Source organism: Mus caroli, unplaced genomic scaffold (genome assembly GCF_978045245.1).
Source record: "Mus caroli unplaced genomic scaffold, Mus_caroli_1 scaffold_18, whole genome shotgun sequence".
Taxonomy (NCBI): Eukaryota; Metazoa; Chordata; class Mammalia; order Rodentia; family Muridae; genus Mus; species Mus caroli.
This window is the reverse complement of record NW_028227273.1, coordinates 65,674,338-65,697,156: the sequence shown is the minus strand read 5'-3', so window position 1 is coordinate 65,697,156 and position 22,819 is coordinate 65,674,338. Positions and strand designations below refer to the sequence as shown.

The 22,819-nt window shown below is 51.1% G+C and overlaps 1 protein-coding gene across 1 annotated transcript; it reads left to right on the top strand.

The window, feature by feature from the left end:
- Window positions 1-1,619: 1,619 nt before the first annotated feature.
- Def6 (DEF6 guanine nucleotide exchange factor) lies at window positions 1,620-22,063 on the top strand. Its single transcript, XM_021186211.2, has 11 exons — window positions 1,620-1,736; window positions 9,157-9,297; window positions 9,770-9,955; window positions 11,734-11,970; window positions 12,066-12,212; window positions 16,922-17,030; window positions 17,142-17,440; window positions 19,117-19,283; window positions 19,373-19,571; window positions 21,256-21,346; window positions 21,518-22,063. The coding sequence occupies exons 1-11, from the start codon at window positions 1,641-1,643 to the stop codon at window positions 21,739-21,741; spliced, it is 1,896 nt and encodes a 631-aa protein (XP_021041870.1). The 5' UTR covers window positions 1,620-1,640; the 3' UTR covers window positions 21,742-22,063.
- The last annotated feature ends 756 nt before the right edge of the window (window positions 22,064-22,819 follow it).

Genomic DNA, 22,819 nt, shown 5'->3' with positions numbered 1-22,819 from the left:
ACCATCACTACACACAACCTCACCAAGGTTCCAGTGACTTCTTCCCAGTGCTAACATCCCGACTCTGTAACCCAGTTAGGGGGCAGGATGTCTAAGTTCATGCTGTGAGATCCCAAAGACACGGGGGGACCCCGCTAAAGAACCCCCATATAAAGAACATCAGAAGGCCAGAACAGCCACAGCAGGACAGGTTCTGGCACCTCATGAAGAGCAGCTATAACGCTAACCACAGCTGTGTAGGAACACTGTAGGAACTGCGGGAGCCTCTCCCTCCCTCCTCCTCATCCTCATGAGCTGCCGACAGAGCCAGGAAATCAGGGACCAAGTGCGTAAGATTATCCTCTCCTGGGATACCAGGAAGCCCTCATTTGCTGTTGCTCAGCTGGGATCTTTTCTCTCCTCCTCCTCCTCTTCTTCCTCTTCTCCCCCCCCCCCCTCTTTTGTCCCTGGCTGTCCTAGAACTCATTCTGTGGACCAGACTGGCCCCAAAATCAGAGATCTGCCTCCTCTGCCTCCCGAGAGAGCTGAGATCAAAGGCGCCACTACTGGGCTTTTTTATAGTTTGTTTTTTGAGACAGAACTGTCCTTCATAGCCTAGGTGGTCTCAAACTCATCCCAAGGTTCTAGAATTCCAAATGAGGAGCTATAGTGTGTCTCCACAGCCTGTTTGCTGCTTACTCTGGACATCAGCCCTGTCTCTGTAAGTGCAGGGGCTGGGTATTCGTCCCTGTGAGTGAGTAGGTGGGTGGGTGGGGCACAACTCCAGAATTAGCTTCCACAGACTTCATTGAAATTTAATGGCCACCATGATCTGTGTGGGCAATGCCTCTGAAGAAGCGGAGGCTGCTGAAGAGGGCTCTGCCCCTGGCCTGCCCTGCCCCTGCCTGGATTTCTGAGGTGAGCCCCACTGTCAAGGTCACCCCGTGTGCCTAAATACAGGCTCTGGTGTCTTGAAAGCCATCAAGTACAAAGTGGGCAGTATTCTGAAGTTTCTTTTAGAGCCAAGGCCCGGGGAGGGGGAAAGGGCAAACCAAACTGCCAAGGCACCCCGTCGTGGAGAAGCGGAGAAGCGGCTGGCTCTGTCCTTCCTCGGCTAGGCTTCTTTTGCTTGGGTAGAACTCTGCACTGAGCTCCTGCTGGGTGGCTCTAAAGAAATGTCCTGTCCCGGGCCTACAGTTTTCTTTCTGTCCAGTCTCAGGCACCCACACAGCTCTGTGAGGTAGGAACGTACTAAGAGTAGACTGTTGGGGCTAACTCATCCAATCGCTTCCACTTGTTAAGCTTGGCTCCTGATCCTGTGTCCCTCCAAGTCTGGAAGGGCCTGCTTCCTCTCTCTAGAGCTACCACTGGGAGCCTGGGAAGGTCCTGAGGCAAGCAGGATTCTAAAGTGACTATCTGTGCTGAGGGAGCCAGGCCCCAAAGGAGGGCTCCAGCTCTGGGAGGATCAACCCTGGACCCTCGCAAGGAAGCAGAGGGTGGCGAGAGCAGCTGGCCAGGCCCTGGAAGCAAGAGGGAGCAGGCAGGTGGAGCTCTCGCTCCGCTCTGCACCAGGGCCTCTCTGCGGTCTGCAGCCGTTTGCATTTCCTGAAACCGGATCTTGGTGTCAGAGCCGCCCCTGGGCTGGGGCGGGCGCCTCAGCCATGGCCCTGCGCAAGGAGCTGCTCAAGTCTATCTGGTACGCCTTCACTGCACTGGACGTGGAGAAGAGCGGCAAGGTCTCCAAGTCCCAACTCAAGGTGAGCGGCATCCTTGGGGTTCGGGGGAGGCTGACTCAACATGCCAGCTCCCACCCCAGAGAGTCAGCCACGGAAGCCTTTGCTACTGGCAGACACCTTGCCATCCAGCAGCCCTGGCCCGGGGTGGAGCGCTGACGGGGCCACAAAGGCAGCGTAGCTCAGTGGATGCTCCCCAGAGGGCTCGTGCCACCAGAAGCCACTGTCTAGAACCAAGTACCCTGACTGGACAGACAGTAGAGGTGGCATCACGAGGTTCCAAGATTGAGTAGCCAGGCCCCTTCCCGGGCTCCTTGTGGGTTCCCCAGCGTCATGCTTGGGCACGTACCCTGCTCCTCCCTGTGGCTCCCTCATGGCTTTGAAGAAAGACAGTTAGTGCTTGCCCTTGGCTCTGAGAGCCTCCTCCATTTGCAAAGCAAGCTGGCGACTTGAAGCAAGCGGTAACGTGGGCCACCTATCAGCGCAGGAACAGAACAGGTTGGGAGATTTATCTTATACCTTGAGACCTCAGGCTGAGGGTGTCGGGGAAGCCGGGCCTGAGAAAATCTCTTCCGTGACCACACACATACACTGTACTCACCCCCATCATCTTAAATCCATTAGGCCTAGACAGTTCCAAGGAGCGGAAGGAGCTCTCTCCTTCCTGGGTAGGTGTCTTTTTCCCAGGGGAGAATGTAGGAGAAACCAGCAGATGTCTAGGCTGCTGGAGCCAGGGAGTGTTGGGCCAAGTGTCAGAGTAGCCTCAACCCTCTGACCCTGCTAGGGATTCAGTCACTGTCTGTAAATACTTTACCTGGAGCGCCACAGGAGGCTGTGTCTGCCTCCGACTCTCCCCTCAAAGTCTGGGTATTTACAATTTCCACTGATCACAACCATGACAGGAACCCTGGGAGGCAGATGGGACAGAACAGGCCTGGCCCACCTCTGTCTCAACTCCGACATTGCTAAAGCTGGGTCCTATGAACTTAGAAGCTCTAGCCAGCTCCATCTACCCAGCTGAGCTGGCTTTGGAAGCATCTAATGACTAAGGTTCTACTTCCCCAGGAAAGAGAGTCCAGTACCACCTCTGGTTCCCTAGAGAGGCAAGGTTATCCCTTCCCATGTCCGTCCAGCTCTTGTCACCGAGTTGAGTTCTGCCCAGAAAGAAAAACAGGTCATCCAGACACCAATCCTGTAGAAACTGTGCCCCCCACACACCTTCCCCCGAACCCTGTCTCTTTAGTACTCCACCACATGGCTTCTTGCTCCCAAGATACTATGTTCCCTCTCTGTGACTTCTGACCCCTCTCCAGGCTCTCTGTGTGCCTTGTGTGCATAGTGTGCAGCCCTTGGTGTCATCAGTCAGGAAGGTAGAGCCCCCCCCCGCCTGTTAGCTTCTGACCAGCCCCCTTCCTGCCCCACTCCCACTCCCCAACGCCCACAGGTTGAGAATTTCTGGGGAAGATCCTCTGAGCACACATACCCTTAAACTGTGCACCTCCCAGCTCGAATCCAGCCCTCTTGTGATGACATCTCTGGCCAGAAACAGTAAATGTCACACCTGCCTGACAGGAAACCTGTCTGCTCTCAAACTAACACTGAGAGTTTTGGGGCCATGTGAATGGGAGGCAGAAATGTCAGGACCCTTGCATGTGAGGGAAGGGTTTCCCCCCACCTGGGCCAATGTGGTGGATGCTGGGCTGGGAGGGAAGTAATGACATTGCTGGAGGTGGGGAGAGTCAGAGAGGAGGAATGGAGAAGTGGTCAGAAGGTGGAGGAAGAAGCAGAGAACAGAGATACGCCAGCAGGGTACACCCAGTCTCCTGTGGATATAGGGGTGAGGGCTCGGGCTTAGCTGGTCTTAAGAATATGGTTCACAGCCTTGGTGGCCTCTGTTGGGGACAGGCAGGAAACTGTATAACCCCCCAACCCTAGATCACACTGAGTCTGAGTCGCCTCTTCTCCCCGTCTGAATGCTCATGGAAGGCTGCTTTGGTTGGCCTGGTGCATCCTGGGGAGGCCAGAGGAAGAGGGGGAGGGGCTGGGCTGAGAAAAGCCCAGGTGGGACACACCTGGATGTGGTGGCACACCTGTGATCCCAGGACTTGAGGTTGAAGCAGGACACTCCAGGGATTGTCTCAAAAAAAAAGAAAAGAAAAGAAAAGAAAAGAAAAGAAAAGAAAAGAAAAGAAAAGAAAAAAGAAGAAGGAGAAAAGAAGGAGGAGGAGAAGAAGAAAGAAGGAGGAGGAGGAGGAGGAGAAAGAAGAAGAAGAAGAAGAAGAAGAAGAAGAAGAAGAAGAAGAAGAAGAAGAAGAAGAAGAAGAAGAAGAAGAAGAAGAAGAAGAAGAAGAAGAAGAAGGAAAACGAACACAGAGGACAGAGAAGGAGGGAGGTTTGGTTTTTTTGTGGGGGGGCAGGGCTGGGTGCGGGAGACACAAGATTTTTTTGGTTTTTGTTTTGTTTTTTTGTTTTTTTGTTTGTTTTGTTTTTTGAGACAGGGTTTCTCTGTGTATCTCTGGCTGTCCTGGGACTCACTTTGTAGACCAGGCTGGCCTCGAACTCAGAAATCCGCCTGCCTCTGCCTCCTGAGTGCTGGGATTAAAGGCGTGTGCCACCAACGCCCAGCTACAAGATTTCTTCTATGAAGTCTCTTATTTGCTTTTTTGGTTTCGTTTGTTTTGTTATGATTTTAAAATTTTTGTTTAGTTAGTTAGGTGGTTGTTGTTGTTGTTGTTGTTGTTTGAGACAGGGTTTCTCTGTGCAGCCCTGACTATCCTGGGACTCACTTTGTAGACCAGGCTGGCCTTGATCTCACAGAGATCCATCTGCCTCTGCCTCCCAAGTGCTGGGATTAAAGGCTATTTATTTATTTCCATGTTATTGCATTTGCTTGTGTGTGTGTGTATGTGTGTGTGTGTGTGAGTGTATTGTGTGTGGGGAGTATGTGTGTGGGGGGTGTGTGTGTGTGTGAGTATGTATGTGTATGTATGTGTGAGTGTGTATGTGGGGGTATGTGTATGTGTATGTATGTGTGTGTGTATGTGAGTGTGTATGTATGTGTGTATGTGTGTATGTATGTGAGTGTGTATGTATGTGTGTATGTATGTGGGGGGTGTGTGTGTGTGTATGTGTGGGTGTGTATGTATGTGTGAGTGTGTATGTGGGGTGTGTGTGTGTGTGTGTGTGTGTAAGTGTGTATGTTTGTGTGTGTGGTGACTACAGTGCACATGTGAAGGTCAGAGGACAGCTTAGGGAGCCAGGCCTCTCCTCCCACCAGGTGGGTCCCAGATACTGAACTGGAGTTGCTGGACTGGGACAAGCACCCTCACCTGCCGAGCCTTCCTCCTGCATTGCTTTAGAAAGTCCAAATTTTGTCTAGTTTGCTATGAACGGTGAAAATGGACCAGTGAGAAGAGCTGTCCTGCCCAGGCGGACTCAGACTGGGAGGTCTTGCCACAGTATCTTGCCTTAAATCCCAGAACTCAGTGTAGCCTAGGCTAGCCTTAAACATGCACTTCCTGCCTCTTCCAAGTGCAGGGATAACGGCCTATGCCACCATGCCTGGCTGTATCTTTTAAGAGAATGACTCGAAACCTATGCAGAGGTCACACCTATGATTCCAGCACTTGGGGGGAGCCAGGGGGTGCGTTGCTGAGTCAGGAGGATTGCTGAGAAGTTGGGGCCAGCCTGGGCTACAGTGTAAGATCCTATCTCAAAAAAAAGAACAAACCCTGTTTAGGAGAGAGATTATTCATGCTTTATGAGATCACTGCCTGCTGCTTCCACGGGGTTCCCACTTTGTGTTCATCTCCCTGGCCCCTGTTAGACAGGGGTCCAGGATCTGAACTGGGCACTGCAGAGCCACAACTTCCAATCTTGTGGTCATTGTAGACATGGCAGCTAATTTCTCCCAGGTCCCTCGAGGAGAGCATCAGCCCACACCCACACAGGAAGGAGCAAACACATAGAACCTTCTACGCCCAGGGCTGCCCACTTTGAAGTCAGGGACCGAGGGACTCCAGATGACAGCGTATGAAAAATAGAGACACCTAGACCCCACCCCTGGAAACTGTGAGTCAGGGAGGGGTAGGCCTTTCAGTTTCACCTGCTCCAGTCGAGACCCAGAGGGGGCCTCGGAGCTAGACCCTGGGCATGTCACTTCCTCCCAAAGCCTCCATCCATTTCCTTACCTGTCAAGTTCAGATAATGAGTTCCCTACCTCCTGGCCCAGGGTTGATTGAGATCTTGCAGTGAGCTCTTGCCCACTGTTGCCCCACCCCTGCCGTTTCCTTTCCTGTCTGGTCCCGCCCCTCACCCCACCTCAGGAGTAGGAAAGTCTAGCAGTCTGAGGTCAGCCTCTCTGTGCAGAGGGCCCCAAGTGTCTAGAGCCCCAAGTCCCACCTCATCCAGACAACCGACAGCCCCGGTCCTGGACTCGGCAAAGTCAGTCACAGAAGGCACTGATGAGGAACCCGTAATGTTAGGAGGATGCAAGTGAACACCCAAGGGAGGGAACAGACCTGGGGATGCAGCTGAGCTGATGGAGGCCTTGCCTAAGTGCACCCACATGTGTCCCGTCCCAGGATTGGGTTAGCCCAGCACTGCCTAAACGGGGCATGGCATAGAACATGATTGGATGGGAGAGGCAAGAGGATCAGGAGTTCAAACTCATACAGAAGGAGTTTGAGGCCAGCCCAGACTAGCTGAGAGCCTGCCTCTAGAAACAAAACAGGAATGGACTGGAGAGATGGCTCAGTGGTTAAGAGCAAAGGACCCGATGTCCTTTGGTGTTGAACAACTTCCTCGTAACTCCAGTTCTATAAACAAGTAAGATGATATCGACCTTTAACCTCAGCACCAGAACACTGAGGTAGAAAGTGGAAGGCCAGCTTAGGCTACAGAGTGGCATCCTGTCTCAAATGCCCCTCCTCGATTTTCTTTCTGTCAGATTTAAACAACAGACCGGCTGGCAGGAATTCAGCAGGTTAACACATCTGCTGCCAAGCCTCACATCCCAAGTTGCATCCTGGGTACCACCCTCACCCCCCATCCTTGTTGCAAGAAGAGAACTGACTCCCCATAAGTTGTCCTCTGAGCTCCACACAAGAGCTGCTAAAATAATAGATTTGGAAAACAAAGTGCACCCTTAACAGCTATTATTACTCTGCCTGGTTATTAAGTTGTGCTCTGAAATGATCTTGGGCTGCCCCATTTGTGAATTTCTGGGTGTCACCCATTCAGAACTTGTCAGCCAAATCCTTTCCCCAGAGTTCAGTCCTTACTAGAGGGTAGCCATTTGGCTGGGGTTTTGCAGGAAGCACCCTCAAATAGGCACTTTGAGAAGAGACACAGCAGATGGGGGTAAGACTCTTTTTTTTTTATGATTTATTTATTATACGTAAGTAAACTGTAGCTGTCTTCAGACACACACCAGAAGAGGGCATTAGATCTCATTACGGATGGTTGTGAGCTACCATGTGGTTGCTGGGATTTGAACTGAGGACCTCTGGAAGAGCAGTCAGTGCTCTTAACCGCTGAGCAGTCTCTCCAGCACCGTAAGTAAGACTCTTGGATGATTACTGTCATTTTAAATAGTCTGTGGGCCACCTGGCGGTGGTTCCATTTGATCCCAGTACTCTGGAGGCAGAGGCAGGTGGATCTTTGTGAGTTCGAGGCCAGCCTGGTCTACAGAGTGAGTTCCAGGACAGCCAGGGCTATACAGAGAAACCCTGTCTCAAAAACAAAACAAACAATAATAATCATGAAAAGAAAAAAAGACCGTGGGTGCCCAGCACTGTTTTCTGGAGGCAGTCGCTGGACTTTTAAATGTTAGACCTTGAGCTGATGGCACCCCTTAAACTAACCACAAATGCATTAGCTAGAACTTGCGTGCATCTAAGTAACAAGGATAAACTCAGATGGGTTAAAGGAAAGGATATTTACTAGCTCTCAGCCAGAATTCCAGGAATGGGCCTGGGAGAACAGCTTAGTGATAGAACACTTACCTAGCATTTGCAAGGTCCTGGGTCCATCATAGACACACACACACACACACACACACCACTCACATACATACTCATGTACACATATACACATGCACCATTTGCACATACACATACATATACACACTCATGCACACACTAATGAACACAATCATACACACACATTCACACATACACATTTGCATGAGTATACACACACACACACACACACAAATTATTTATTTTGTTTTTTGGAGCGTCTCATGTAGCCTAGGCTAGACTCAACTCCTGATCCTTCCTTCCTCCTCCCAAAGCGCCAGGACTACATGTCTGCTCACTACATTCCTGATGTCTTTACCTTCTCTTTCCTTTAAATAAAATAGCAATTTGGACTGGAAAGGCGACCCAGTGTGTATGTTTCCTGACAAGCCTGACATGGCGGAAGGAAAAACTGGGTCCTCCAAGTTGTCCTCTGACCTCCATATCTACAGCATGGCTTAAGCATAAGAAATAAATGCAATAAGAAATTTTAAATCACTTTATACAGTGGCCGTAACATGGGGAGCAACCGGGATGCAATACTTTTTCTTTGAGATGGGGTCTCACTGTGTTATCCATGGCTGTCCTGGAACTCTCTATGTAGACCAGGATGGCCTGGAACTCAGAGACCCTCCTGCCTCTGCCTCCTGAGTATAGGGATTAAAGGCATATACTACCATATCCCACCCAAGAAGTGACTATTTTCTAACAGTATTTTAACCACAGTGTTGATGATTAAGCACTGTATCAGAATTTCCCCAAAGCTCCCTCCCCCTCCCTTCTTTTTACCAAAGTTTCTGGTTCAAACCAGCCCTTTTGTCTTAGCACCATGGATCTCCTAAGCCAGTGCCTACCCCACCCCAACCCACACACGCCATCACTGCCACACAGCTACCATCTCTCCTGTTTCTCTGTCTCAGGGGCCGTTTCTCACAGGCATTCTCTGAGCCTTCCCTAGCTCCCTTCCCTATTCAGAGGCCCCTCCTCTCATCACACCAGCCTGGGTGCACATGGCAGCCTGAGTCTTTGGTTAAAAGTGATGAAGTCGAGGGTCTTGCCCTGGAATGGCCCACTGCCTCCCTGCAGATAGCCTAGAGCTCATAGGGCTCTGAAATCTTACCACTCCCGGGCTCCTAAGGTGTAACAAAATAACCGGGAAGAGTCCTCCCAGATCTGAATCCCTGCTCTGCCAGCTGAGTGGGCCCTCAAGGTTTCTCCTCTGTCATGTGGGGACAGAGGTCGTTGCTATGGCAGTGATGTGAGTGACGGACGCAAGAGTCTGCTCTTGTGCATCAAATAGGACGGTGCCCACAGAGAACTCAGCCGAGGCAGGGCAGGGATGAAAGAGCAAACAAGATGGACTCATAGTCTTTTGGCCAAGGTCTGATCCGGATGCAGAAAAGCAACCTGTCGCTCTGTCCAAGGTGCTGTCCCACAACCTGTACACGGTCCTGAACATCCCCCATGACCCCGTGGCCCTGGAGGAGCACTTCCGGGATGACGATGATGGCCCCGTGTCCAGTCAAGGTTATATGCCCTACCTCAACAAGTACATCCTAGACAAGGTAAGGAGCTCAGGGGGGGGGGGGGGCGCCGCTCCCCCCGCACCCTAACGCCTAGCCTTCTCCCCAGACACTCCACTCCCCTGGTAAACTCCCATTTCTGTCCATACTGTCTGTCCCTGCTCCTCAATCTGCAGTCGCCATCCAACCACATGTTCCCTATTGTCTGTCCTCTCTCTTAGCTCCCGCACTGCCGAAGCCCGTACTCATTCCCACCCTCCTCTTCTCGGCTGTCTCCTTGACTGTGCCATCTCCTGGGCTTCCCTTCCTTTCTCCCTTGGGCTGAGAAACTAGTTTCATCCTTGCCATGGAAGTTAGAGTGTGAAAGTAACATTGGAGTGTCCTAGCCAACTTCGAGTTCAGTCTTGGGCTTGGCGGGACTGGGAGGTGGGGTCTGTAGATGAACCCAAGAAGGCAGGCTGGAGCTGAGGTAGGAGGAGGATGAAGCAGCTGGCTGATGCAAGCCTCACCGCAGGTGGAGGAGGGAGCTTTCGTGAAGGAGCACTTCGATGAGTTGTGCTGGACCCTGACTGCCAAGAAGAACTACAGGGCAGATGGCAACGGGAGCAGCCCGCTCTCTAATCAGGATGCTTTCCGTCTATGGTGCCTCTTCAACTTCCTGTCTGAGGACAAGTACCCGCTGATCATGGTTCCCGATGAGGTAAGGGTGACATCAGAACCAGACGGTGGAGTCACTGAAGGCCAAGCCCCTGGCAAAGCCTCAAAGGAAGACAGAGTATCTTTGGGCGTTCCCAGATCCCCTAACTTCACCGGCACCCCATTTCCGGGGGGGGGATTGCGGGGGGGGGGAGACTCTGCAAGTTCTCAGAGGAAGAAAATGAGCCACAGATGTTTATAATCTGTGGCTGCATAGACGAAGCACCCTGCTGATCATTTAAAGACCGCTCAGATCCTGCAGGGATTCGATGGAACAGCAGGGTTAGGCACAGCAGCGGTACTCTAGGAAAGGCCTTTGTTCAGGGAAAGGGAAGCCGGTGTGCAGACAGGAAGTAACTCCCTGGTTACTCAAGGTGGGCAACCAAGTCTGGCCTTTGCCCCAGAGAGAGTTTCTTTCTTTTCTTTTCTTTTTTTTAAGTGGAGAGCCAAATAGACTCAAAAAAAAAAAAAAAAAAAACAAAAAACAAAAAACAAAAAACAAAAAAACAAAAAACAAAAAACAGGGCATGATGGGAGTGGGGGGAGGGAAGGCCAGGAACCTGGGCCCTGCCTCCTTGGTTCTGGGGGAACTCTGAGATCTGAACTAATGCCTTTGACTAACCCCCCAGGGGAGACCCAGTGGTCCCCCAGAGTGTCACCAAGAAAGTTTCCCAACACTGCTGGGGCCAGTGTGGGCACTCTCAGCAGGTTCTTGCCAGTTGGGACAGAGCAGCCTCTCAGTGAGTAGGAAGGCCCATACTGCTGTGAGAACAAACTGATGCAGGATGTACCCCAACCACCACTTCCTGTTCCCCTGCCATGGCTTTCCTGTGCTGGCCCTGCTTACCCCCAACCTTAGTCCCACTGATCTCCCACAAGGGAAGGAGCTCAAGGGCTGCGGATTGACTGTGGAGTCAGAAATCCAAATGGAGTCCTGGCTGCCCCCCGCATGCTGTGGGACTTGAAGGAAGTCACTTCCCACACTGAGCCTTGGTTTTCGTCATATGCAAAGCTGAGGGCAGTGGGTAGGTAGGAGGGTGTTTTCTTTAGGAGGCTGTATTCTTTTTGGTCTCTGTGTAACCTGGCTGTCCTGGAACTCACTCTGTAGAACAGACTGGCCTTGAACTCACAGAGATCCTCCTGCCTCTGCCTCCTGGGTGCTGGGATTAAAGATGTGGGCCACCAACCACCACCACCACCACCACCACACTGGCCAGGCAGGAGGGTTCTTAGACCATTTCTGATGCTGTAATTTGCCACTCTGACTGGCCTCTCAAGTCCCATCAGACCCAATACTTCATTGTATGTATGTATGTATGTATGTGTGTATAACAGGCAATACTATATAGAACAGGCTTGCCTCAAACTTACAGAGATCTAGACCAGGCCATGAAGGCACACACTTGGGAGGCAGAGGTAGGTAGATCTCTGAGTTTGAGGCCAGCCTGGTCTACAAAGTGAGTTTCAGGACAGCCAGAACTATGCAGAGAAACCTTGTGTTGAAAACCCAAAAGAAAACCCCACAAAAAACCCTCACAGAGATCTGCCCACCTCTATGTCCCAAGCAAGTGCAAGGGATTAAAGGCGTGAGCCACCAAGCCCAACATGACCCCACTTTTTAGTTTATAGCAGAAAAAGGGGTGGTCTTAAGACAGGGAAGATGGAGGAGGTCTGGGCTGTGGGACCCCTGGAAAAACCTCTCTCCTGGTTTCCACCTGTGTGTGGCCTCCCCCTTGCCCTGGAGTCGCTGCTGAGGTCACTTGGCCTCCCTCTTGCTCCCAGGTAGAGTATCTGCTGAAGAAGCTCTTTGGCAGCCTGAGTTTGGAGATGGGCCTGGGCGAACTGGAGGAGCTGCTGGCCCAGGACACCCAGTCGGCCCAGACCGCAGTGGGGCTCAGCGTCTGGCAGTTTCTGGAACTCTTCAACTCAGGCCGCTGCCTGCGGGGTGTGGGGCGCGACTCCCTCAGCATGGCCATCCAAGAAGTCTACCAGGAGCTCATCCAAGACGTCCTGAAACAGGTCAGGCAAGCCGGGAGCCCTGGAGGCGACCCTTGGGAGCCGGTGGGGTGATGGAGACCGAGGAGGCCTCTTGCTGACTTCGCCTCCGGCCACAGGGCTATCTGTGGAAGCGAGGGCACCTGCGGAGGAACTGGGCTGAGCGCTGGTTCCAGCTGCAACCCAGCTGTCTCTGCTACTTTGGGAGTGAAGAATGCAAGGAGAAACGAGGCACCATTCCCCTGGATGCTCACTGCTGTGTGGAGGTGAGGTCACAGAGTGCTGACAGGGGGTTGGGAGCAAGGCCGGTGGAAAGGGGAAAGCCGCCAGGATGGTTCGGCTTAGAGTAAGTTAGTGCATCTCAAACCCACCTGGCTACCCACCTGGCTACCTCGAGGCCGCTCATGCCCGGTAGGCACTTTTATTTTTTCCTCGTCAAACGCGGGGGACCTCCTGCATGACGAGGCAGTTGTTCCACCATAGCAGCCCAGTGACACCACTTTAAAAAGACTAAAACCACCGACCAGATGCCAAAGCCACTGGTAGATTATTAGATGTCATTAGAGATTTCAGAGGGCCTGACTCAGACCTAACACTTCGTGACAAATCTTTCCAGTCCCTTTTTCTTTTCCCTTTGACACAGGGTTTCTTTTTTCTTTCTTTCTTTCTTTCTTCTTCTTCTTCTTCTTCTTCTTCTTCTTCTTCTTCTTCTTCTTCTTCTTCTTCTTCTTTTTCTTCTTTTTTTTTTTTTTTGGTTTTTTGAGACAGGGTTTCTGTAGACCTCACTCTGTAGACCAGGCTGGCCTCGAATTCAGAAATCCGCCTGCCTCTGCCTCCCAAGTGCTGGGATTAAAGGCGTGCGCAACACAGGGTTTCTTGTCAACTTACATAGTCAACACTGACCTTCAGTTCCCAATGCCTTTGCTTCTACCTCTTAAATGCTGGGATCACTCGTGTGTGTGTATGTGTGTGTGTACATGTTCCTGTGGGTATACATGCACATATATATGGAAACCAAACTTTAAACTAGGGTGTCATTCCTCAAGAGATACCTGCTTGGTTTGTTCCTTTTCTCTTTGAGTGTGTGCATATGCATGTGTGTGCCTGTGTCCTACACACATATGCATATGGAGGTCAGAAGTCATCCCCTGATGTAATTCCTTCAGGAGCCATTTACCTTATTTTTTTATGATAGAGTCTCTCACACTGGGACACAGGGTTCACCGATTTAGATAGGCTGGTAGGCCAGTGAAACCCTGGGACTCTCTTCTCTCTACCTGCCAACACTGGGATTATAGCAGGCCTCGTCATGCCTGCCTGTTTCCTTGATGCTGGGCTAGGACTCAGGTATGCATTCTTATACCACGAGCACTTTCCAATTGAACTACCACCCACCTTAGTAACCTCAGTTTCTTTGGTTTTGAGACAGAGTCTCTCACTGGTGCGGATCTTGCCATGTAAGTTAGGCTGGTGGCCATCAAGTTCTGGCATCTGCCTGTCTCCACTTCCTCAGTGCTAGTATAAAAGCATGTACAGTCATACCCAGCTTTGATGACATCACACCTGGCTGTGATGACATCACACCCAGCTTTGGACACAGACTCTAGGGACTGATGCTTTTATAGCTGAGAATTTCATACAACTTGTCTTGATCATATTCACCTCCCATTCCCTAACTCTTCCTCGGCTCACCCCTCCTTTTTCCCTACCCAACTTTGTATCTTTTTTTTTTAATCTCTCAGGATAATTTGGTCTTACCAAGTGCTACACTCTTCCTCTCCCAGCAACTAACAATTTGCCAGTAGCACCACTGCCCAACTCCCCTGTCCTTTCTGGGATTTGGTCTGGCATGAGCTTGCACAGGCTTTGTGTATGCTGTCAAATATGTGTGTGCTCATTCGTGCATCTGCCCTGCCAGGTTCAGAAGATAATGGTTCCTTGCAGTCACCAGCTGCCTCGGGCTCTTACGGTTTTTCCACTCCCTTCTGAAGTGATCCCCGAACGTTGGGAGGGAGTTTGCAGGCTGAGCATTCCGCACCCTGGCCAATTGTGGATCAGTGTGTTAAACACCATCTACTGATGACAGGAGTTTCCCAGCCTAGGGAATGCCCATGAGACGTTAGGAGTCAGTTTCATACATACCCTGTCCATTTAGCAGCACGATCATTTTGGGCTCTCCTCTGGGGCTTATGACCTGTGTAGCTGTGGAGTGTAGATTTCGCTACCCCGCCTAAGCTCTGGGAATGGCCAAGCAACCAGACCCCACCCAGCTTCCCTTGAACCCAGGGATAAAAGACACAGACACACACGTTGTTCATTTTCAACCTGCCTTCTTTGCCCTATTCCTGGGCATTACTAAACTCCCATGGCTAGCATGCCCTTATCAATACTCTTAGCTCTGCACCTCCAACCTGCCCTAAACTTTAGTTGCTCAGTACATCTAGTCCCTGCTTAATGCCCCTGACCCCCTGCATGTAGGAGTGGCCTGTGTGGCCACTTCGTTTAGAGCTCTCACATGGCTGGTCAACTTTTTTCCATCTGAAGCATGGCAAACTCTCCTCTCCTTCCTTGGGTCTGTCTGCTTGCCTCCAGGGACCCGGAGGTCCCGCTTATCCCTTCTGCCCAGCAATTGGCTCATGGCTTTTTTACTGACAGATCAAGAACCAATTGGAGCTGGGGAGCCGGGCAGTGGTGGCCACGCCTTTAGTCCCAGCACTTGGGAGGCAGAGGCAGGTGGATCTCTGAGACTGAGGCCAGTCTGGTCTACAGAGTGAGTTCCAGGACAGCTGGGGCTACACAGAGAAACCCTGTCTCGAAAAACAAAAACAAAACAAAATAAAACAAAACAAAACAAAAAAAAAACCAACTGGGGAACAGGACCTTAGCATCAGCAGTGCCCCCACATGAAGGCATAGGTAGCTAAATAGTGGTGTCAAGAATGGGTTTCATCCTTTAAAGTGAGACTTTGATTGACTAAAGTGAGAGAGAGTGATTGGTTACTCCCATGTTCCTGCCACAGTTGCCCAGTGGGCATGTCTTTCCAGGCCCGTCATTACTGAAGCCTGAAGGCTTCAGAGCTGAGCCTGGCTGATGATGGCTGCTCTCCAGTATCAGACACCTTCTAGCCTAATGGAAGCCAGCCAGTAGAGACAAAGCTTCAGGTTCATACCAGCTTGATTTTGCCGTGTTCTAAGACTTAAGCATTGGAGTCTTCAAGCAACTGCATCAGTGTCTTATGGTCAAGTTCCAGAGTGATTCCACAGCCTGTAATGTTTGGGAATCTCTGGGACCTCACTGGCCAATAACTCCAAAAGCAACTCACGGCTGGCACTGGGTTAAATATTTATTTTTCATTGAATTTTATGTGTAGGTGTGCCTGAGGGTAGGTAGGTGCACCATATGTGTTCAAGAACCCGAGAAGGTAAAAAGAGGGGTCAGACTTCCTGGAACTCGAGTTCAGAGTATTTGTGAGTAGCCATGTTGGTGGTGCTGGGAGCCAAACCAGACCCTCTGCAAGAGCAGTAAGCAAGCACTCTTTTTTTGTTGTTTTGGTTTTTTTTGTTTTTGTTTTATCGAGACAGGGTTTTGTGTAGCCCTGGCTGTCCTGGAACTCACTCTGTAGACCAGGCTGGCCTCAAACTCAGAAATCTGCCTGCCTCTGCCTCCCAAGTGCTGAGATTAAAGGCGTGCGCCACCACCGCCCGACACGAGCACTCTTAACAGCTGAACTAGCCAGCCCCCCAACACTGGATATATTTCTAGTGGATATATTTTCATTTCTCTTTGGTACATACTTATATAGGAGTAGCATCACCGAGCCATATAATTCTAGCTTTTGAGGAAATACCAGACTTTCAACAGTTACATCACACAATAATCTGTCACATCAATGGGATAAGTATTACAGTTCTTCTATATCTTTTCTTGTTGTTTTTACATTAACATTTTAAAGATTTGTTTATTTTATGTATATGAGTACACTGTAGCTGTACAGATGGTTGTGAGCCTTCCTGTGGTTGTTGGAAATTGAATTTAGGACCTCTGCTCGCTCTAGTCAACCCTGCTCACTCTGGTCAGGCCCTGCTTGCTCAGTCCCTGCTCTCTCAGGCCCACAGACTTATTACTATAAATAAGTACACTGTAGCTGTCTTCAGATGCCCACATTAAGAATTTATTAAGGGTGCCTCATACTCCAGAGACTGAGGCAGAGGTGGAGACTTTTGAGGTAGGAGGCCAACCTGGGCTACACAACAAAACCTTGTCTCAAGAGAAAATAGCTACCTGAGGCATTATCCCTTTCTGTTGCATAAAGAAACAGGTGTTGGGTAAGCCTCCAGGTATCTCAGAGCCAATTACGTTCTCTATGAAGTAAGGTCCGACAGGAATATATGACTGTAGATAAATGTTTTATGGAAAACACTAGTGCAGAGCTGGGCACGTTGTGGTACACACCTTTAATCCCAGCACTTGGAAGGCAGAGGGAGAGTTTGAAGCCAGCCTGGTCTATAGAGCTAGTCCAGGACAGCCAGAGCTACACAAAGAAACCCTGAGAGAGAGAGAGAGAGAGAGAGAGAGAGAGAGAGAGAGAGAGAGAGAGAAACAAGAGAACACTAGGGCAGAGCAAGGATGTTAAACACACCCTGCATTATCAGTATCTCCAAACCCTTGAAGAACGAGTGCCATTTAAGAGACCAGGTGGAAATCAGCAGTTGTAGGTCATGAGTGAGGCTCCAGGCACATGTTCAAGCATGTACTATAGACTAAACCTTGTGGAGAGATACCAAGAATAAAGTGGCTCACACGCACCCCGTAACTAACAATCCACCCCAGACCATGCATACTCCCGGCAGGGTGGGAACGGTCCCAGAGAAGATGGTCAGCCAGGAGAAAGAGGAGGAAGCTGGAGCTGGGGGTACTACAGGGGCAGATGTGGCTCCTATGTCAGCGAAGTCACCTGGCCTGGGCCATCCCGTAGGTGCTTCCGGACCGCGAAGGAAAGCGCTGCATGTTTTGTGTGAAGACTGCCAGCCGCACCTATGAGATGAGCGCCTCAGACACCCGCCAGCGCCAGGAGTGGACGGCCGGTGAGTGCCGGCCTGGGTCTAACTGGGCCTGCCTGTTCAACGGAGTGACCTTTGGGGCCCCTTTTCGGTGGTGACTAGACCAGGGCTGACTCCGTCCGGCTCTGCCCTTAGCCATACAGACTGCGATCCGGCTGCAGGCGGAGGGGAAGACGTCGCTGCACAAGGACCTGAAACAGAAGCGGCGGGAGCAGCGGGAGCAGCGGGAGCGACGCCGGGCAGCCAAGGAGGAGGAGCTGCTGCGGCTGCAGCAGCTGCAGGAGGAGAAGGAGAGGAAGCTGCAGGAGCTGGAGCTGCTGCAGGAGGCTCAGCGGCAGGCCGAGCGGCTGCTGCAGGAAGAGGAGGAGCGCCGCCGTAGCCAGCACAGGGAGCTGCAGCAGGCTCTGGAGGGTCAGCTACGGGAGGCGGAGCAGGTGAGACTGGCCCAGAGGGCGGGGCCTGGGAAGGGTTGGGGAGGGGTCATGACCGGGGCGTGACAGGAAGAACAGCAGGGCTGGACCTAGGTTCAGGGCTTAGTCCATGGTCTGGAGGATGCTATGGGCGGGGCCTAGATAGGGTGGAGCCCATTGGCCGAAGGGTGGACCTAAGGTAGAGACTGAAAGATGCTGTGGGCGGGGCCTGAGGGGCCCTTAGAGGAATAGGTTGGAGTAGAGCCTGGATGCTTTGGGCATGGCCTAACGGGGTGTTAGGGTAGGGCCGGAACAAGGGTAGGGCTAGGGAAAACCCCTGGTAGAATGAGACCTGGTTCAGAATTCTTTTCTGGGGGCAGGACTTGGGCCAAGGAAGCTGCTTAAGACTTCTCGATTGCAAATAATTTGGAATGAAGTCAATCTAAACTTGAACTAAATTTTAACAAAACCAGTTTGGGGACCATAAGACAGGATGCATGTGAAGGGCAGAGTAGATGCGCAGAAGCAATTGACTTTAAATTTTAAATTGAGAAAACTCAATTCTAGAGTTGGCTCAGAGGGTAAAGGTGCTTGCCACACATACTTAGCGTCCTGAATTCCGTTCCTGGAACCCCAGAAAGATGGGCAGAGGGAACCGGCTCCACAACGTTGTCCTCTGACCGCCACAGGCATGCTGTGGCATGTGTGCCCATTACACCTCCGCCTTAAGAGCTGTATGAGCTCAGACATGCACTAAGTCTCTCTGTATCAGTAACTAGAACTCTGTATATGGAAATGGGACGAGGATTCTGCGAAGGAACAGATGTAAGGAGTTTAATAAAGCCAGGCAGGTGCTACTTAGTGAGTTTGAGGCCAGCCTGGACTACCTGAGATCCTGTCTCAAAGAACAAAGTAGGTCTAGAATGATAGCCTCACAGTTAAGACCACTGGCTGCTTTTTCAGAGGACCCAGCTTGAGCTTGTACACCCACATGGGAGCTCATAGCCAGCCAGCGGATCGCACACCCTCTTCTTGCCTCTGTGAGTAGTGTTCTCATGTGGTGCACAGACATATGCAGCCAAAACACCCATGCACATGAACTAATAAAACTATAACAACAACAACAACCGCACACGCTTTTATTCCCAGCACTTGGGAGACAGAGACAGGAGAATCTCTGTGAGGTCGAGGCCAGCCTCAGAGCAACTTGGTCTCAGAAGAAAAATAAAAGCGTTCAATAACTTTTGGTTATTGTAATAATTGCAGTTCCTGGCACCCGCCATAATGATATTATAATTGTTAGGGTAGGAGCTAGGAAGGGATTACCTTCGTTTAATATGCTGGTTTATTGTAATATAACGTATTATGATGTTTAATTACATGTAATTATAACCGGTGTTGTTTTGTGTGCGGCTGGATAGCAAACATAGTGCCGTGGGCACAGCAGGCAAGCCCTCTGCTGCTGAGCTACAGCCCCAGCAAGCGTTTAATTATTCTTTCTAAGGTCAGTGCAAGAACAATAGGAGGATTCAGGGTCTTAAACAGGTCAGATCAGGAAACCCCAATTAAAGACCCTCCATACACAGAGCCAGGAAGAGTTAGGGTTGGGAGGTTGGGGATTGGGGAGTTGGCGTGGGAGGGGGCAGAAGCCTGTCTTTCTCCTCTGGTGTCCCACTGATCTGCTTTACTGCTCCCCACAGGCTCGGGCCTCTATGCAGGCTGAGATGGAGCTGAAGAAGGAAGAGGCGGCCCGGCAACGGCAGCGCATCGCGGAACTGGAGGAGATGCAGGAGAGGCTGCAGGAAGCTCTGCAACTGGAGGTGAAAGCTAGGCGGGATGAGGAGGCCGTGCGCCTCGCCCAGACCAGGTAGGCACAGTGGCCAGGGAACCTTTTCTGCCAGCGCCCGCGCGGACCCTGCCTCCCCGGCTCTGAGATGTCCCTGTGCACTCTGGCAGGCTGCTGGAGGAGGAGGAGGAGAAGCTGAAGCAGCTGATGCATCTGAAGGAGGAGCAAGAGCGCTACATCGAGCGAGCGCAGCAGGAGAAGCAGGAGCTCCAGCAGGAGATGGCGCTGCAGAGCCGTTCCCTGCAGCACGCCCAGCAGCAGCTGGAGGAAGTGCGGCAGAACCGGCAGAGGGCAGACGAGGACGTGGAGGTGAGACAAGGCCGGGAACCGGGAGAAGCTAGGGGAGCCAGTGTGTCACTGAGCCGGACCCCAGAGCCAAGCTACCTGTCTGCCAACTCGCATTATCATCAGCTGGCTGTGCCATCGTCTACAGATTGCCTAACCTCTCTCTGTCTGAAGTCTCTTATCTGGGAGAGGAAGCAGTTACCACTACAGAACAAGCTTAGCTTAAGCATGGTATTTAGTATGTAAATGCTGAACACACCTGTGGCTGTGTTTGCCAATAGTGTTATTAACCTGGGCAGGATTCCCCACCTCCTAGCCTCCTAAACACTCCCTAGAGCTTGAATGCCTGTAGAAAAGGTTCTAGGTTGTTGTTGTTTTGGTTTTAGATTTTTTTTTTAAATCTCTTTTAAAACTTTTTAAAATTTATGTGTATGTGTGCTTTGTCTGCATGAATGTCTGTGTACCACGTGTGAACAGTGTGCACAGAGTCCAGCAGGTGTTGGTTATTGCATCCCCTGAGTCTGGAGTTACAGTTGTAAGCTACCATATATGGTGTTGAGAGTTCAACCCTGGTCTTTTAAAAGCAATCAGTGCTTTTTACTGCTGAGCCATCTCTCCAGCCCAATGATGTATTTTTTTAAGTCATTTAAAATGTTTTATTTATTTTATGTATGAATGCTCTGTCTGCATGCCCACCTGCATGCCAGAAGAAGGCATCAGATCCCATTACAGATGGTTGTGATCCAATGTGCTTGCTGGGAATTGAACTCAGGACCTCTGGAAAAGCAGTCAGTGCTCTTAACCACTGAGCCACCTCCCCAGCCCCCAGTGATGTCAGGCATTCATATATATATATATATATATATATATATATATATATAATGTGTGTGTGTGTCTGTGTGTGTCTGTGTCTGTGTCTGTGTGTGTGTGTGTCTGTGTGTGTGTGTGTGTGTGTGTGTGTGTATGCCTTTAGGAGCTGGGAATTTGGCTCCATTGGGAGAGTGCTTCTTGTGTTTCTTGCCTAGCGTGCACAGAGCCCAGGGTTCAGTTCATCCCCCAGCGCGCTTTGTGTCAGGCACTGGGGCTGTAAGCTCAGTACCGAAGAGTAGGATTGGGAAGGATCAAAAGTTCAAGGCCATCATTGTGAGTTTGAGGCCAGTGAGTCTGAATACATGAGACCCTGTCTCATAAAAGGAAATTAAATACAGTATTTTTAAAGCCTTTGCTGCATGTGGTGCCCAGGCCCAGTGCACAGGAGGCAGAGGGTACACTGGTTGAGTTCTAGGCCAGCCTGATCTTTAGAATGAGTTTAGGACAGACAGTTACATAACCTACCTTTTTTTTTTTTAAACCGGGGCTGAAGTGATAGCTCAGTGGTTAAGAGTACATGCTGCTCTTCCAGAGGACTGGAGTTCAGTTCCCAGCATCCACCCTTTTTGAGGCAGGATCTCCTGTAGCCCACGCTGGCCTTTAACTCATTATTGTAGCCCAGGCTTTGACCTCCCTCTGCCTCTACATCCCAAGTGCTAGAGTTACAGGCATGGCACGCACCTCACCACCATGCCCAGCCTTACAGGACTTCCTGGGGGTAGGGGTGAGGGATGGGTAGCTGTGATCAGATTCTCAGGGCCTCTGATGCTGACCAGGCCAGCAGCCTCCACCACCACGGATGGCAGTTCTGACCCACTCCCACCGCCTTGCCCCATAGGCTGCCCAGAGGAAGTTGCGCCAGGCCAGCACCAACGTGAAACACTGGAATGTCCAGATGAACAGGCTCATGCATCCGATCGAGCCAGGAGGTGAGCCTTCCTTGGCTTGGGAGGAAGGAAGGGAGGCTGCCAGATCACCTGGGTCACGAAGGAGGTGGAACTGAAGGTCAAAGATTTCCCTTCTCCCAGAGCAGAGGCACAACCCTCACCTCTCCCATTCCGACTCACATTTCCCCTTTCTCCCTCTCTTCTCTCTGCCAGATAAGCGACCCACCACCAGCAGCTCCTTCACGGGCTTCCAACACCCTCCGCTTGCCCGCCGGGACTCCTCTCTAAAGCGCCTGACCCGCTGGGGTTCCCAAGGTAACAGAATCCTCTCAGTCAATAGCAGTGAACAGAAGTCCCTCAATGGTGGAGATGAGACTCCCATCCTGGCTTTGGCCTCTCAGGAAGAGAAACTGGATCCAGCAGCACCAGGGAATTAGCCTCCGACCACCCCCTTGTTCTTCCGATGCTGTGTCTACGGACTTGGCCACAGCAGGCCTGTGGGTGACTCCTGCCTCTGGTAAGGTCCTGGTGCTACCACCTGCCGACCAAAAGCCGATCAAGGATTGGACTTGGTTGCCATTCTCAGCAGGCCGAAGACCGTGAGGCTGTTTGAGATATTAATACTTGAGAATATGGTTCTGTGCTTCAGTCTCAAGGATCTGGGACCAGAACTGGGAAAGAAAAGGAATGACCAAGACAAGATCATACACCCCTCCCTCCAGACCAAGTTATGGAGACATACTTCCAAATAAAACTATTCACAACTGCCCACTGCTTCTGCCCCTCCCTCCCTCCCTTCCTTTATCCATCCCTCCCTTCAACCAACCCCCCATCCCTCCCTCGAGTTCAAGTTCTAGGTCCCAGGGACAGCAGGTGTGGCGAAGTGGTTAGGAACATGGACTATGGGCTGAACTAGGCTCTGCCATTTTCTCACGGGTGACCTTCACCCCCTGTACCTCCCCCCATACACACATTGGTCTATAAAGAGGATCATAATCCCTGATGTAGCAGGCCTGAGTGGAGCGTCATCATTACTAGTATCTGAAAGTGTTTATTGAGCATCTACTGTCTACCTGGAGTCCACCCATGTTACGTCATTCCCAAAGAACCCCTAAGTGCTGGATGGCTGTTGTCACAGTAACAGAGGCCTGGGCAGGTTGGGTAACTTGTCCAAAGCCTTCCAAACTTTTCCCATTTTCTCTGACTAGTGGTCCTTGTTCTCCTAGACAAGACTTCTGAGATTCTGGATTCCACGAAGTGAGCTTCCATTTCCATACCCCTCCTCCCAAGCCTGGGACATCCACTGGGGTCCCCGTTCATTATACCCTGTACCTCTCTCTAGAATGGGTTACGTCTGGACTGTCCCCTTGCGAGTGTGTTAGGTGCCAGTTTCTCCACTAGGGCACTATGTTTGGGAGACTGTTGAGCCTCCTGGGAAGTGGTCACACTATGCTCTCTACTGCTGTCCTTCCTGGATGTAAGCAGCCTCCGACTGAGCAACCTCACCGTGCCAAC